General features: G+C 46.7%; 1 protein-coding gene across 1 annotated transcript in view; it reads right to left on the bottom strand.

Annotated features, from left to right (window-relative positions):
* Window positions 1–18,205, bottom strand: part of LOC311106164 (odorant receptor 131-2-like) — a gene marked incomplete at its 3' end in the record, with an annotated part of 34,142 nt that overhangs the window by 12,619 nt on the left and 3,318 nt on the right. Inside the window, exon 2 of the mRNA XM_084148488.1 lies at window positions 8,241–8,488. Within this exon, the coding sequence (XP_084004614.1) occupies window positions 8,241–8,488 (248 nt within the window). The remainder of the gene's footprint in view (window positions 1–8,240; window positions 8,489–18,205) is intronic.

Here is an 18,205-nt window from a genome sequence, read left to right as displayed (position 1 = left end):
TCTGCTGCTCCTGGGCACACTGCTTGGTCCGTTTTTGGTGGGATCTTCTGTTACGAACGTTGAGAGACGGGTCAGACCAAGGTGCAGCGTGAAAAGCGTACATGTTTATTAAACTCAAATAAACGTAAACAAAACAAGAAACAACGTAACGTGAAGTCCTCAGGCTATACTCATACAAGCCGAACACGGAACAAGATCCCACAATAAGGTAGGCAAACAGGCTACTTAAGTATGATCCCCAATCAGAGACAACGAGCGACAGCTGCCTCTGATTGGGAATCACACCCGGCCAAACCTAGAAATACAATTCTAGATCCTAAACATAGAAATTCTAACATAGAGTTTCACACCCTGACCAAACTACCTAGAGAATAACAGTCTCTCCAGGTCGGGGCGTGACAATGTCAGAATAATAGTAGAGAGAATGATTTATTTAGGCTTTTATTTATTTCATCACATTCCCAGTGGGTCAGAAGTTTACATACACTCAATTAGTATTTGGTAGCATTGCTTTTAAATTGTTTAACTTAGGTCAAACGTTTCGGGTAGCCTTCCACAAGCTTCCCACAATAAGTTGGGTGAATTTTGGCCCATTCCTCCTGACAGAGCTGGTGTAACTGAGTCAGGTTTGTAGGCCTCCTTGCTCGCACACACTTTTTCAGTTCTGCCCACAAATGTTCTATAGGATTGAGGTCAGGGCTTTGTTATGGCCATTCCAATTCCTTGACTTTGTTGTCCTTAAGCCATTTTGCCACAACTTTGGAAGTATGCTTGGGGTCATTGTGCATTTGCGACCAAGCTTTAACTACCTGACTGATGTCTTGAGATGTTGCTTCAATATATCCACATAATTGTCCTTCCTCATGATGCCATCTATTTTGTGACGTGCACCAGTCCCTCCTGCAGCAAAGCACCCCCACAGCATGATGGTGCCACCCCCGTGCTTCACGGTTGGGATGGTGTTCTTCGGCTTGCAAGCCACCCCCTTTTTCCTCCAAACATAACGATGGTCATTATGGCCAAACAGTTCTATTTTTGTTTCATCAGACCAGAGGACATTTCTCCAAAAAGTACGATCTTTGTCCCCATGTGCAGTTACAAACCGTATTGTGGCTTTCTTATGGCGGTTTTGGAGCAGTGGCTTCTTCCTTGCTGAGCGGCATTTCAGGTTATGTCGATATAGGACTCGTTTTACTGTGGATATAGATACTTTTGTACCTGTTTATTCCAGCATCTTCACAAGGTCATTTGCTGTTGTTCTGGGATTTATTTGCACTTTTCGCACCAAAGTATGTTCATCTCTAGGAGACAGAACGCGTCTCCTTCCTGAGCGGTATGACGGCTGCGTGGTCCCATGGTGTTTATACTTGCGTACTATTGTTTGTTAAGATGAACGTGGTACCTTCAGGCGTTTGGAAATTGCTCCCAAGGATGAACCAGACTTATGGAGGTCTACAATTTTTGGCTGATTTCTTTTGATTTTCCCATGATGTCAAGCAAAGAGGTGCGGAATTTGAAGGTAGGCCTTGAAATACATCCACAGGTACACCTCGAATTGACTCGAATGATGTCAATTAGCCTATCAGAAGCTTCTAAAGCCATGACATCATTTTCTGGAATTTTCCAAGCTGTTTAAAGGCACAGTCAACTTATTGTATGTAAACTTCTGACCCACTGGAATTGTGAAACAGTGAATTCTAAGTGAAATAATCTGTCTGTACAACAATTGTTGGAAAATTTACTTGTGTCATGCACAAAGTAGATGTCCTAACCGACTTGCCAAAACTATAGTTTGTTAACAAGACATTTGTGGAGTGTGTCAGGTTTTGGCCATGACTGTTCGGGTTTTGGTCACTAGATGTCCCCATTGCACCTTTTTTGTACCTTTTGTTTTTTCTTGATCTAATTATTGTTTGCACCTGTAGGTCATTCCCCTGTTAGTATTTAAACCCTGTGTGTTCCTCAGTTCCTTGCTCAGTGTTTGTAAGTTAGCACCCAGCCCCAGCCCAAGCCTTGTGTTATATGGATATTTATCTGGTGGGATTTTTACCACTTTGTGGAGTTTCTTTGTTTTTTGGAGGTTTTCCTCTTTGTGCCTCTTGGCTTTATTTTTGGACATTGTGGATTTAGTTTCTTTGCCTGAGGATTTTTGTTCTTTATTAAACCACCATCTCTAGTACTGCTGTGTCTGCCTCATCTTCTGGGTTCTGACAATTATTAGTGACTGTTTCTCGCACCGGGTCCTGACAGAAACACTGAGCCATTATTATGAACCCAGAGGCAGCCAGTACCCAGGATTTTTTTTCCATGCTGTCCCACCATGAGGGGACTGTCCAACGCCACGAAGCTGCTCTGGTTCAGCAAGAGGCCTTAATGGCTAGACATTCTCAACTTCTGTCAGAGATGCTGACTTCCATAAAGCAGATTTCGGATCGACTTTCCCCGGCAACCGCTTCTGCTCCAATTCATCCGATTCAAGGGCTCCTGGCAGTTAATCCCCTGGCGGAACCTCGTCTGCCGCCTCCTCAACGGTTCTCAGGGGACCCAAGTGTTTGTAAGGGGTTTTTCACCCAATGTTCTCTCTCCTTTGAGCTGCAACCATCGTCGTTTCCCACCGACCGGTCCAAGATAGCATATATCATCACCCTGCTGTCGGAAAAGGCTCTAGCCTGGGCTACTGCTGTGTGGGATGCCCAAAGTCCCTGCTGTGCCAGCTACTCTACCTTTGCTGAAGAATTCAAGCGAGTGTTTCAAGGTCCTACCAACGGCCCTGACTCAGCCAAACAGCTCCTGACTCTCCGCCAAGGTCGGCGCAGCGTGACGGACTATGCCATCCAGTTCCGCACTGTGGCAGCAGCAAGTGGCTGGAACGACGAGGCGCTCACAGTGTGTTTTTTGAAGGGTCTTTCTGACACCATCCAAGATGAACTGGCCACTCGGGAACCACCGGACAACCTCGAGTCCCTTATCAAGTTGGCTTCACGCATAGACCAGCGTCTGAGAGAGAGAGAACAAAACCATAGACCGCTCACCCTAGTTCCTATCGGTTCCAACTCCGAGTCTCCACCTTTATCCTCGCTGGCTCCACCAGAACCCATGCAGGTTGGACGCATCTCCCAGGCTGAGAGAGACCGCCGAATGAGGGAGCGATGCTGTCTATATTGCGGCAAACCGGGCCATTTCCGCTCCACGTGTCCCGGGCTCCAGGGAAACGCACTCTCCCGTGCAGGCCTGGGAGGACTGTAACGGGAAACATAACCTCCTCCCATCTATCCAACTCCCGCCTGCTCATTCCTGTTACCCTTTCCTGGGACGACCACGAGGTTTCTCTTCAAGCCTTGGTAGACTCTGGAGCCGCAGGTAACTTCATGGATGGGATCTGGGCGAAGGAGAATGGCGTTCCTTCTGAACCTCTAAGTGACCCCATAAGGGTTGCTACGTTGGATGGAAGTCCTTTGGGATCTGGACTTGTCACTCGTGCCACTACCCCCTTACGACTTTCAGTTTCCCAACACAAGGAAGTGATGAACTTTCATCTGATCGCCTGTTCCGAGTTTCCTCTCGTCCTTGGCTATCCCTGGCTTCACAGCCATAACCCTCACATCGACTGGTCTGTGGGCACTATCAAGCAGTGGGGTCCCACGTGCCAAGCCACTTGTATCTTCCCGAGTTCCCAGAGTTCTCCTTCCGAGTCTCTAGAATCCATCGACTTGTCCCGAGTTCCCGAGTGTTACCATGACCTCAAACTGGTATTTAGCAAACAGAGGGCCACCAAACTACCACCCCATAGACCTTACGATTGCACCATCGACCTGTTGCCGGGGACCTGCCCTCCCAGGGGTCGGATCTTTTCCCTTTCTCCTCCCGAACGAGCTGCTATGGATACCTACATCAAGGACGCTCTGACAGCAGGCCTCATGCGTCCATCTACCTCGCCGGCGGGAGCAGGGTTTTTCTTTGTGGCCAAGAAAGACGGCGGATTACGACCTTGCATCGACTACCGGGGACTCAATGCCATAACCGTCCGTAACCGCTACCCGCTACCTCTTATGGCCACAGCCTTTGAGCTGCTCCAGGAAGCAGTTGTCTTCACTAAGCTTGACCTGCGGAACGCATACCATCTTGTGCGGATCAAACCCGGGGACGAGTGGAAGACCGCTTTCAACACGCCTACTGGTCACTACGAATACTCGGTGATGCCCTTCGGCCTGACCAACGCTCCGGCTGTGTTCCAAGCGCTCATAAACGATGTGCTTAGGGATATGCTTAACATCTTCGTGTTTGTGTACTTGGATGACATCCTCATCTTTTCGAGCTCCCTTCAAGAACACACTAAGCATGTCAGACAAGTGCTCAAACGCCTCCTAGACAGCCATTTGTACGTTAAGCCGGAGAAGTGTGAATTCCATTCCTCTCGAGTACAATTCCTGGGATTTATAGTGGAACCCGGACGAGTCCAGATGGACCCCAAGAAGGTAGAGGCGGTAGCGGATTGGCCCACCCCCAAGTCCGTTAAGGAAGTTCAACGTTTCCTGGGCTTCACCAACTTTTACCGCAAGTTCATCAAGAACTTCAGCTCGGTGGCAGCCCCTCTCTCGGCGGTAACCAAGGGTGGCAACACAAGGTTTCTGTGGGGAAGAGAAGCTGAGACGGCCTTCCAAGGACTCAAGCAGCGCATCCTCTCTGCTCCCATCCTGACACTACCAACGGCGGAGGAACCTTTTGTGGTGGAGGTAGACGCATCAGAGGTTGGGGTTGGAGCTGTCCTGTCTCAGAGGGGTGAAGACAAGAAGCTTCATCCTTGCGCCTTCTTCTCTCACCGGCTTACCCCGGCCGAGAGGAATTACGATGTGGGGGACCGTGAACTCCTAGCGGTTAAGATGGCATTGAAGGAATGGAGACACTGGCTCGAGGGGGCTTCTCAACCGTTTCAAGTGCTTACGGACCACAAGAATCTGGAGTATATCCAGCAGGCGAAGCGGTTGAACGCCAGACAAGCTCGATGGTCTCTTTTCTTCAGCCGATTTCAGTTTATCCTCACCTATAGACCCGGGTCGAAGAATCTCAAACCGGACGCCTTGTCACGAATCTACTCTCCTGCCATTCGAGAAGATACTGACATGACTGTCCTTCCGGCCGCTAAGATCGTGGCTCCGATCTCGTGGCAAGTGGAGGATACCGTGAAACAAGCTCAAGCCATCGAACCGGGCCCTGGTGGAGGTCCTGCTAATCGGTTGTTTGTTCCCAAGGCAGCAAGGTCCCAAGTCCTTCGGTGGGGGCACTCCTCTCGCCTCACCTGTCACCCGGGCATAGGCCGCACCTTGGAGTTCATCCAGCGTAAGTTCTGGTGGCCCACCATGAAGGAAGACGTTGCCACTTTCATCAAGGCCTGTTCCGTGTGCTGCCAGGGCAAATCTTCTCACCTTCGCCCTCAAGGACTCCTTCACCCTCTATCTATTCCCCACCGACCCTGGTCCCATATCTCATTGGACTTTATTACTGGCCTTCCTCCGTCCCATGGTAATACTACGATCCTAGTCATCATCGACAGGTTTTCTAAGGCGGCCAGGTTTGTTCCTTTGACCAAATTACCTTCTGCCAAGGAAACAGCTGAGTTGGTGATTAACCATGTGTTCCGAGTCTTTGGGATCCCGCAAGATATGGTTTCCGACAGAGGTCCCCAGTTCGCCTCAAGGTTTTGGAAGGCCTTCTGCCAACTCATAGGGGCCACGGCCAGTTTATCTTCCGGGTACCATCCGGAGTCCAATGGCCAAACTGAGAGGATGAATCAGGAGCTGGAAACCACCCTCAGATGCATGGTTTCCAACAACCCGTCCACTTGGTCATCCTTCATTGTTTGGGCCGAGTACGCGCACAACACCTTGTGCTCCTCCTCCACTGGTATGTCCCCGCATGAGTGTCAGTTTGGCTATGCACCTCTATTGTTCCCGGACCAGGAGGCAGAAGTCAGAGTGCCTTCAGCCTCGAGGTTCATCAGACGCTGTCGGCTTACGTGGAAGAAGGCACGTCTTAATCTTCTGCGTTCCTCTCAGCAGTACCAACGACAAGCCAACAGAGGTCGCCGTCCCGGTCCTACCCTGTACCCCGGCCAGAGAGTATGGCTCTCAACTAAGAACCTACCGCTACGGGTGGAGTCTCGCAAGCTGTCCCAGAGGTTCATCGGTCCCTTTAAGATTGCCAGGAGAGTCAATCCCGTTACTTTTCGCCTGCACTTACCCAGATCCCTTAAGATCAATCCAACATTTCACATTTCTTTATTAAAACCTGTTGTTTTTTCTCCCCTTATTCCGGCAGGCAGACCTCCCCCTCCGCCCCGTGTCATCGGTGGCCAGTCGGCTTATACCGTCCACCGGATACTGGATTCCCGCCGGGTGCAGCGGTCCTGGCAGTATCTGGTGGACTGGGAAGGCTACGGTCCCGAGGAGCGCTCCTGGGTTCCTGCCAAGGACATACTGGACCCTGACCTCATTCGTCAGTTCAGGGCCCTCCACCCTGAGAAGGCTGGTAGGAACGTCAGGAGCCGTTCCTAGGAGGGGGATTCTGTCAGGTTTTGGCCATGACTGTTCGGGTTTTGGTCACTAGATGTCCCCATTGCACCTTTTTTGTACCTTTTGTTTTTTCTTGATCTAATTATTGTTTGCACCTGTAGGTCATTCCCCTGTTAGTATTTAAACCCTGTGTGTTCCTCAGTTCCTTGCTCAGTGTTTGTAAGTTAGCACCCAGCCCCAGCCCAAGCCTTGTGTTATATGGATATTTATCTGGTGGGATTTTTACCACTTTGTGGAGTTTCTTTGTTTTTTGGAGGTTTTCCTCTTTGTGCCTCTTGGCTTTATTTTTTGACATTGTGGATTTAGTTTCTTTGCCTGAGGATTTTTGTTCTTTATTAAACCACCATCTCTAGTACTGCTGTGTCTGCCTCATCTTCTGGGTTCTGACAATTATTAGTGACTGTTTCTCGCACCGGGTCCTGACAGAGTGGTTGAAAAACAAGTTTTAATGACTCCAACCTAAGTGTAGGTAAACTTCCGACTTCAACTGTATATCATACTTTCACTAACACAATGACTTAAATAATTGTGCAACATCATGGGTAAGCTCTGGCCTTCAGCTTGAAAAAGTGGATTTCTATTGGTGTGGGTGTTTAAGGCTGAACAGGAGGCCTGCTATTCATGAATTTGAATCAATATTTCTTCAAATGTGTTTATTGTCCTCAGTACTGTGATATCAGTATTTGTAATAAAGTATCAACTATATGTCTAAAACCTTGTTCTACTTTTAAAGGGTGTTCTATCAACCTTGAGTGAAATGCATGCAGACCAGGGCCTAGAGTAAAAGGCATGTCCATCTACCAGCGTTTGTTATAGTTTTCAGAGAGAATGATGAAACCGTAAAGGAAACATTGGGATGGGGTTGTTTAAGAGGGGATTTACATGGATTGCATTTGATGAACAGGGAGGCATGTCCACGGTGCTGCCAGATATCTCAAGAGTACAGTTAGGGAAAGCGCGGGTCCCCTGTTCCCTGATTAGTAATTAACAGACTGGTTGATTATTAACGGAGCGCTTCTGAGTTGAGCCTAATTGTGCAACCATATGTTTTCTTTTGTTTGGCAAACAAGATTACTCTGTTGAGAGCAGCACACCAGGGCTTGGTCTGCTCTTGACAGAAGTCATGCATCAGTAATGAAGAGAGCTGGGGCCAGGTCCAAACAGTGTGTTCTCCCTGGGTCTCTATCATGAAAAAATGGCCACTAACATGAACTTCTGAAACAACAGAGATAGGGTTTGAAAAATTATAAATGTTATTGAACTTTTACAGTTTATTTTTCATAAAATCAAGGAACCATGACAAATAGAGACAGAAATTATTGAAGTTTAATAGAATTGTCTAACTGTCACTCAGCAAGGGGGAGTAAAATATGGGTGTAAAATACTATTTATGTTACTGCAGAGATCATGAGGGCCAAATACCAGAGAAAAAAAACATTTGAACTAAATAAACAAAAATATACTTTGATTTTACACGACTGAAATCAATCTGCAGGCCATGGGAGTTTTTTTTCTTCATTTACGATTAGGCTTGTCCATTTTACATATAAATACTTTTTTAGAATATCCAAACAGGGCATAATATTTCATAACCACCACAAAATCCTTATCCCTTTATCCATACACAAGTGGACTCGAGGGTCAAGAGTAAAAACAATATAGTCAAAATACCTAAGCTGAATAAACACATTCAAATTGATCTTCATTATAGCCAATTCTATCATAGGACACCATAACTGGATCAAACAAAGGAGTAACTGTAAGCCATGGAGAATAACTGTCCTCATGCCCTTATTGGTAGATTTCTTACTGTCTGAGGAGGCAGCTCTGAAAACCACCATGATCTTCACATAGGTGAAAGCTATGATTACGGACATTACCAGGAGGTAAAACTGACACAGAGCCGAGTTGACGTGGCCCTGCCAGGAGAACACAATTATCTGCCTGAAACTGCAGACTAGAGGAGAGGTGTAGAACCTCAGAGGTACAGCCGAGAAGAGGATGGAGATCACGATGATCCATTCAATAGAGCTGAGAGCCTGGATGAGTAGGATGCATTGCATGGCCCTCACCGGGGTGGAGAGTTCACTGTGGTGCAGGGGCATGCAGATTGCAACATACCACTCCAGGCTCATCATGTCAGTGTCAGCGGTGTGGCATAGTCCAGGTTATGTATGATCATAACCAGAAATATACATAGCCCACCTGGCATTGGTACCCTGGAGTAGCAATACATCAGTCAGAGCCAGATACTTACAGTCAGAGACCAGCGTGTGAGCAAAGAATATGTATCGTGTGTTGGAGAACAAGGCCTCTTGAAGGTGAAGATCATGAGGAAGTTGATGTAGAGGAAGATGCCAATCAAAACTTGGACTATCACCACTTTGTCATTCAGAGGTATTTGGTATTGCGCCGTCGGAAGCTCAAAACTGCCCTCAATGCCGTCACTGCTACGGCTTGTATTCGGCATCGTATTTCCTGTTTAGAAAGAGGATCAAAAATAAAAGCAATGTCAATCACAATGTAACCATATCAGGAAAGTTGTCAACACAAACATGAAATAAAACCATACAGTAATTTGTCAGTACCAACATTGACTAACATAAGACACAAATCTTTTTACTAGGCCATATAGAATGTCAGCAGAATCTGAAATTAACATGAGATGGTGGTCTTACTGTAATCCTTTAAAAATAATTACCCAACAATAACTATTGTAAAATAGCTATAACCGATTATGGTATCAATATGTTTGTCTCTAAAAGGTTAATTGATGTCGAACATGACCCTTGCCCAGTCTCTTTCTCCTCCTGTCCGAGGGCCCAGTGCCATGACAAAGTAGATGTAGTGTGTACTACTACTCAGGTGTAGGCTTGAATTACTAATGACCTAGGTGCATCTACTGGCAGATAGCAACCATGATCAACATAAGTTCCCGTATTGACATACAAATGTGTGCAACCTTTACAATAAAATGTCACATTTGCAGTTTCACATGTGAAAATTGTGTTTTCATATGTGAAATGGTTGTTTTCACATTTTGATCTCACATTTCACACATGAAAGCATATTTTCACATATATTACATTGAATTCACATGTTAACACCACATTTTTATGTGAGGAGAATAACATGTTTTCACCTCACATTTTATTTGCAGTTTCACGTGAAAAACTCACTTTCAGATGTGGAATTGCTACATCCATTTTTGGATGTAAAAACTAATTATATGTACCCATTGATTCTTGAAGAATATAATGTATAAATGCCTCATGAACTTAGTTCAACTGTCATACCCCATCAGAGCCCAAAAAATTAACTTGTTTTACTCCAATGTTTGTAAACAAAGTAAATGTAAACAACCGCTCTGTAGGATAAAAACATGGTTAAAACTATTATTTTTTAAATCATGGATGATCAGTCCTTGCATCCATATTGTAGTCTATTGATTCAGGAGTGGTTGCATTTCTCCAGCCCCATCCCTCAGCTTTTTACTGAAACTGTGGTGGAGAAAACCCTTTGTTAATGTTTCAATTAAGGGTTGCTGTTTAAACACCTTCAATGGAGATATAGTGTTATTACAGTGCCTTGCAAAAGTATTCATCCCCCTTGGCGTTTTTCCTATTTTGTTGCATTACAACCTGTAATTTAAATTGATTTTTATTTGGATTTCATGTAATGGACATACACAAAATAGTCCAAATTGGTGAAGTGAAATGTAAAAAAGAACTTGTTTAAAATTAATAACGGAAAAGTGGTGTGTGCATATGTATTCAACCCCATTGCTATGAAGCCCCTAAATAAGATCTGGTGCAACCAATTACCTTCAGAAGTCACATAATTAGTTAAATAAAGTCCACCTGTGTGCAATCTAAGTGTCACATAATCTGTCACATGATCTCAGTATATATACACCTGTTCTGAAAGGCCCCAGAGTCTGCAACACCACTAAGCAAGGGGCACCACCAAGCAAGCGGCACCATGAAGACCAAGGAGCTCTCCAAACAGGTCAGGGACAAAGTTGTGGAGAAGTACAGATCAGGGTTGGGTTATAAAGAAATATCCGAAACTTTGAACATCCCACGGAGCACCATTAAATCCATTATTAAAAAATGGAAAGAATATGGCACCACAACAAACCTACCAAGAGAGGGCCACCCACCAAAACTCACAGACCAGTTAAGGAGGGCATTAATCAGAGAGGCAACAAAGAGACCAAAGATAACCCTAAAGGAGCTGCAAAGCTCCACAGCGGAGATTGGAGTATCTGTCCATAGGACCACTTTAAGCCGTACACTCCACAGAGCTGGGCTTTACGGAAGAGTGGCAAGAAAAAAGCCACAATTCTTGTTCCAATCTGATGTGTTGTGTCTTGTTGATTGTAGGATATACAGTGGCTTGCGAAAGTATTCACCCTCCTTGGCATTTTTCCTATTTTGTTGCCTTACAACCTGGAATTAAAATTGATTTTTGGGGGGCTTGTATCATTTGATTTACACAACATGCCTACCACTTTGAAGATGCAAAATATTTTTTATTGTGAAACAAACAAGAAATAAGACAAAAAAACAGAAAACTTGAGCGTGCATAACTATTCACCCCACCAAAGTCAATACTTTGTAGAGCCACCTTTTGCAGCAATTACAACTGCAAGTCTCTTGGGGTATGTCTCTATAAGCTTGGCACATCTAGCCACTGGGACTTTTGCCCATTCCTCAAGGCAAAACTGCTCCAGCTCCTTCAAGTTGGATGGGTTCCACTGGTGTACAGCAATCTTTAAGTCATACCACATATTCTCAAATGGATTGAGGTCTGGGCTTTGACTAGGCCATTCCAAGACATTCAAATGTTTCCCCTTAAACCACTTGAGTGTTGCTTTAGCAGTATGCTTAGGGTCATTGTTCTGCTGGAAGGTGAACCTCCGTCCCAGTCTCAAATCTCTGGAAGACTGAAACAGGTTTCCCTCCATCCATTATTCCTTCAATTCTGACAAGTTTCCCAGTCCCTGCCGATGAAAAACATCCCCACAGCATGATGCTGCCACCACCATGCTTCACTGTGGGGATGGTGTTCTCGGGGTGATGAGAGGTGTCGGGTTTGCGCCAGACATAGCGTTTTCCTTGATGGCCAAAACGCTACATTTTAGTCTCATCTGTACTAAATATATCCACTATCATTTCTTATGATCGACAATAACTTTTGAAAGTAAGATCAGCAGTTACTAACCTTAATTCTGGCTTCAACTTTGACTGTCACTCATCTGCCCTGAGCTCTTTGTAGAATTCCGACCCAATTTTCAGGCTACCCAAGAGGAAATGCATGTGAAAAAGAGGCAGGAGAGTGGGGATTCCTCCTCCCTCCATTTTATTGGCCACTTGATAATAAGATGGATGACCTCCAATCGCAGATTTGCTATCAACGGGACTCTCGTAACAGCAATATTCTCTGCTTTTCTGAAACATGGCTTTCGGACAAGTTACCCACCATGGCTATCCAACTTGATGGATTCTCCATTCACCAAGTGGACAGGACATTGGATTCAGGAAAATCGAGAGGGTGAGGTGTATGCCTCTTCATCAACAGAAAATGGTGTGCTGACTCTAGCGCAGTGGAATTCTCGACACATTGTTCACCCGTCTTGGAATACCTGATGGTCAAATGCAGACCCTTGTACCTCCCGAGAGAGTTTTAAGCTGTTATCGTAACTGCTGTATATATTCCACCTCAGGACAAGAAAAACAACAAGCTGGCACTTAACGAAATGTACGAGGCTATAAACAAGCAGGAAACCATCCACCCAGAGGCTGCATTTCTGGTTGCCGGTGATTTTAATTCAACGTCATTAAGACACGTGATGCCCAACCTCCATCAACACGTCTCCTTCGCCACTAGGCGTGATAAGTCCTAGACCACTGTTACTCTACCTACAAGCAAGCATACAAGGCTCTCCCTCGTCCCCCCTTCGGCAAATCAGATCATATACTGCTGCTTCCTGTCTACAAGTAGAAGTTCAAACAGGAAGTACCCATGATGCGCTCCGTAGAGAAATGGTCCTCCGAATCGGAGGCAATGCTACAGGACTGCTTTGCTAGCGCTGACTGGAATATGTTCCGGGACTCCGCCGATAGCATCCATGAGCTAACCACCGCCGTCACTGGCTTTATTAGGAAATGCATAACTGACGTTGTCCCCACAGTGAAGGTTCGCTGCTTCCCCAATCAAAAGCCCTGGATTAACACAGAGGTTGGCGCTACTAAACTAAAGGACAGGGCTACCGCACACAGGGCTATCACAGCCAACCCAGAGGCTACAACTGAGGACACAAACAAGTACAAGAAGTCCTGCTATGACCTCCGCAGAGCCATCAAACAAGCAAAAGGACAATATAGGAACAAGGTGGAATCCTATTACACAGGCTCCGCCGCCTGCCGCATGTGGCAGGGGATAAAGTCCATTAATGATAACTAAGGAAAACCCAGACGTGATCTGCCCAACAATGCCTCTCCACCAGACAAACTCAATGCATTTTATGCACACTTTGACAAAAACAACACTGTGCCATGCATGAGGCCACCCACCGACCCAGAGGACTGGGTGATCTCACACTCTGAGGCTGACTTGAGTAAGGTTTTTAATCAGGTCAACACTTGCAAGGCCGCAGGGTCGGACGGTATTCCGGGGTGTGTTCTTAGCGCATGCGCGGAACAGCTGGCAGGCATATTCACGTCATTTTCAACCTCTCCTTGTCCCAGTCTGTAATCTCCACATGTCTCAAGCTGCCACAATGACTACTGCCCTGTAGCACTCACATCTGTAATCATGAAGTGCTTTGAAAGGCTGGTTATGGCACACATGAACTCCATCATCCCAGACACCCTAGACCAGGGATGGGCAACTCCAGTCCTCGGGGGCCTGATTGGTGTCACACTTTTGCCCCAGCTAATACACCTGACTCCAATAATCAACTAATCATGGTCTTCAGTTTAGAATGCAACTCATTTAATCAGCTGTGTTTGCTAAGGATGGGGAAAAAGTGTGACACCACTCTGGCTGCCGAGGACTGGAGTTGCCCATCCCTGGTCTAGACCCACTCCAATTTACATACCGCCCCAACAGATCCATAGACGACACAATCACAATTGCACTCTACACTGCCCTCATCCACCTAGATAAGAGGAGTACCTACGTATGAATGCTGTTAATTGACTACAGCTCAGCGTTCAACGCCATAGTCTCCTCCAAGCTCGTCACCAAGCTTGAGACCTTGGGACTGAACATCTACCTCTGCAACTGGGCTGACCTCACATGGTGAGGGTAGGCAACATCACCTCTGCCAGCTGACCCTCAACATGGAGGCCCCACAGGGGTGTGTGCTTTGTCCCCTCCTGTACGCACGACTCCAACATCATCATCAAGTTTGCTGATGACACAACGGTGGTAGGCCTGATCACAGGCAACGATGAGACAGCCTACAGGGAGAAGGTCAGTGACCTGGCAGTGTGGTGCCAGGACAACAATCTCTCCCTGAACATCAGTAAGACCAAGGAGCTGATCGTGGACTACAGGAAATGGGGGGGGGAGACGAGCACGCCCCCATCCACATCGACGGGGCTGTAGTGGAGCTAATCGAGAGCTTCAAGTTCCTCTGTGTCCAAATCACTAAGGACTTAAAATGGTCCATATACACAGTCGTGAAGAAGGCACGAAAGCACCTCTTCCCCCTCAGGAGGTTGAAAATATTTGGCATAGGCCCTCAAATCCTCAAAAAGTTCTGCAGCTGCACCATTGAGAGCATCTTTACTGGCTGCATCACTGCTTGGTATGGCAACTGCACCACCCTCGATCACATGGCGCTATAGAGGGTGGTGCGGACAGCCCAGTACATAACTAGGGCAGAGTTCCCTGCCATCGAGGACCTCTATATCAGGCGGTGTGAAAGGAAGGCCTGGAAAATTGTTAAAGAGTCCAGCCACCTAAGCCATAGACTGTTCTCTCTGCTTCCGCAAGGCAAGCGGTACCGGAGGAACAAGTCTGACACCAACAGGCGTAGCAAGATGGCGTAGCAGTGCGGTCGTGTTTTTTTCTGTGTCCTTGTGTAAATAGCCAGTTTTTTAGTTTTTTGTCTATTTTGTATTCTATTATTTCTTTATAACCTTTATCAAGAACCTTTATCAAGAACTAGTCTAGCTGCAACCGAATGGCTACTTGCTATTAGCCACTGTTAGCGTCTTCACCATTGTCCGTGGCCTGCACTACCCACCAGCCAGCTCTATCTCTAGCCTGGACAATTTGTCGGCCAGTCTGCACAGCGTGCTATCGACCCAGAGCATATCAGATTTTCTGCCGGAATCACTGGACCTTAGCGCCGGATCATCGCAACCAGCTAGCTGCAACCAAATGGCTGTTGTCGTTGGTTAATTACCATTGCCCCTTAGCAAGCACCAGTTAGCCTTGAGCTAGCCTCGAGCCCATCTCCCGGCTATCTACCTCTCTGTCAACCGGACGGGACCTCCTAGTGTTGACACGGAGCCCCGCCGATCCAACACGACTGGTTTGCCGACGAAATCGTCTGATGTGGTTTCAACAGGCTTCCCGTTACGACGTCGACCAGTGGGCCGGGGCTAGCAGAAGATCCATCTGCTAGCCCCGGCCCTCTAGCACACGCAAGCCGGGCCTCTTGCTCGCCAGTGCTGTAGCAGCCCCCGAACTACCTCCGAACTCTCCTATTGCTGTTCACCGGACCTTATGATAACTCAGCTATACAGCTGATGCCTGCTGGACTGTTCCTTTATACGGTACCGCATCCTGTTTATGTTTAGCCTCAGCCCAAACTTTGTTGCCATTACCAGCTGTTGTCTTAGCTCTCTCGAATAACACCTGTTATTGCTTTATGCCTCTCTTCCATGTCAATATGCCTTGCTTATTGCTGTTTCGGTTATTTATTTTTGTACTATTTCACTGTAGAGCCCCCAGCCCAGCTCTACCTGCCTTAGACAGTTCCTTTGTCCCACCCCCCATACACGCGGAGGCCGACTCAATCGGTGCCTCCAGTAATGCTATCTCTTTCATCGTTACCCAGCGCTTAGGTTTACCTCCACTGTACTCATATCCTTCCATATCCTTGTCTGTACATAATGCCCTGAATCTATTCTACAACGCCCGGAAATCTGCTCCTTTTTTTCTCTGTACCCAACGCACTAGAAGACCAGTTCTTAAAGCCTTTAGCCGTATCCTTATTCTACTCCTCCTCTGTTCCTCTGGTGATGTAGAGGTTAACCCAGGCCCTGTAGCCCCCAGTATTACTCCTACTCCCCAGGCGTTATCATTTGTTGACTTCTGTAACCGTAAATGCCTTGGTTTTTTGCACGTTAACATCCGAAGCTTCGAGTTAGTTTGAGTTATTCACTGCGTTAGCACACTCCGCCAACCCTGATGTTCTAGCAGTGTCTGAATCCTGGCTTAGGAAGGCCACCAAAAATGCAGAAAGGTCCATCCCCAACTACAACATTTTCCGTCTCGATAGAACTGCCAAAGGGGGTGGGGTTGCAATCTACTGTAGAGATAGCCTGCAGAGCTCTATCATACTATCCAGGTCTGTACCCAAACAGTTTGAGCTTCTACTTCTAAAAATCCACCTTTCCAGAAATAAGTCTCTCACTGTTGCCGCTTGCTACAGACCCCCCTCAGCCCCGAGCTGTGCCCTGGACACCATATGTGAACTGATTGCCCCCCATCTATCCTCAGAGTTCGTACTGCTTGGTGACCTAAACTGGGATATGCTTAACACCCCGGCCGCCCTAAAATCTAAACTAGATGCCCTCAATCTCACACAAATTATCAAGGAACCTACCAGGTACAACCCTAAATCTGTAAACATGGGCTCCCTCATAGATATCATCCTGACAAATGTACCCTCTAAATACACCTCCGCTGTCTTCAACCAGGATCTCAGCGATCACTGCCTTATTGCCTGCGTCCGTAATGGGTCCGTGGTCAAACGACCACCCCTCATCACTGTCAAACGCTCCCTAAAACACTTTAGCGAGCAGGCCTTTCTAATTTACCTGGCCCGGGTATCCAGGATGGATATTGACCTCATTCCGTCAGTAGAGGATGCCTGGTTGTTCTTTAAAAGTGCTTTCCTCTCAATCTTAAATAAGCATGCCCCATTCAAAAAATTCAGAACTAAGAACACATATAGCCCCTGGTTCTCCTCAGACTTGACTGCCCTTGACCAGCACAAAAACATCCTGTGGCATACTGCATTAGCATCAAACAGCCCCCGCGATATGCAACTTTTCAGGGAAGTCAGGAACCAATATACACAAGCTAGGAAACACTGTCACCACCGATAAATGTACAATAATCGAGAATTTCAACAAGCATTTTGCTACGGCTGGCCATGCTTTCCACCTGGCTACCACTACCCCGGCCACCAGCTCTGCACCCTCCGCTGCAACTTGCCCATGCCCCCCCCCCCGCTTCTCCTTTACACAAATTCAGACAGCTGATGTTCTGAAAGAGCTGCAAAATCTGGACCCCTACAAATCATCTGGGCTAGACGATCTGGACCCTTTTTTCTAAAATTAGCCGCCGAAATTGTCGTAACCCCTATTACTAGCCTGGTCAACCTCTCTTTCGTAACGTCTGAGATCCCCAGAGATTGGAAAGCTGCTGCGGTCATCCCCCTCTTCAAAGGGGGTGACACTCTAGATCCAAACTGTTGCAGACCTATATCCATCCTGCCCTGCCTTTCTAAAGTTTTTGAAAGCCAAGTTAACAAACAGATCACCGACCATTTCGAATCACACCGTACCTTCTCCGCTATGCAATCCGGTTTCCGAGCTGGTCATGAGTGCACCTCAGCCACGGTCAAGGTCCTAAACGATATTATAACCGCAATCGATAAAAGACAGTACTGCGCAGCCGTCTTCATCGACCTGGCCAAGGCTTTCGACTCTGTCAACCACCGCATTCTTATTGGTAGACTAAATAGCCTTGGTTTCTCAAATGACTGCCTCACCTGGTTCACCAACTACTTCACAGATAGAGTTCAATGTGTCAAATCGGATGGCCTGTTGTCTGGACCTCTGGCAGTCTCTATGGGGGTGCCACAGGGTTCAATTCTCGGGCTGACTCTATTCTCTGTGTATATCAATGATGTTGCTCTTGCTGCTGGTTACGCTCGGATCCACCTCTATGCGAATGACACCATTTTGTATACATCTGGCCCTTCATTGGGCACTGTGTTAACAAACCTCCAAACGAGCTTCAACGCCATACAACACTCCTTCTGTAGCCTCCAACTGCTCTTAAACACTAGTAAAACTAAATGCATGCTCTTCATCCGAACGCTGCTTGCACCCGCCCACCCGACTAAAATCACTACTCTCGGTGGGTCTGACCTAGAGTATGTGGACAACTACAAATACCTAGGTGTCTGGTTAGACTGTAAACTCTCCTTCCAGACTCACATTAAGCATATCCAATCAAAAGTTAGATCTAGAATCGGCTTCCTATTTCGCAACAAAGCCTCCTTCACTCATGCTGCCAAACATGCCCTCATAAAACTGACTATCCTACCGATCCTTGACTTTGGCGATGTCATTTACAAAATAGCCTCCAACACGCTACTC

This window comes from Coregonus lavaretus (genome assembly GCF_964263955.1).
Source record: "Coregonus lavaretus genome assembly, chromosome: 30".
NCBI classification, from domain to species: Eukaryota; Metazoa; Chordata; class Actinopteri; order Salmoniformes; family Salmonidae; genus Coregonus; species Coregonus lavaretus.
The sequence above is the reverse complement of the archived record's forward strand: the minus strand, read 5'-3'. Positions and strand labels throughout refer to the sequence as shown.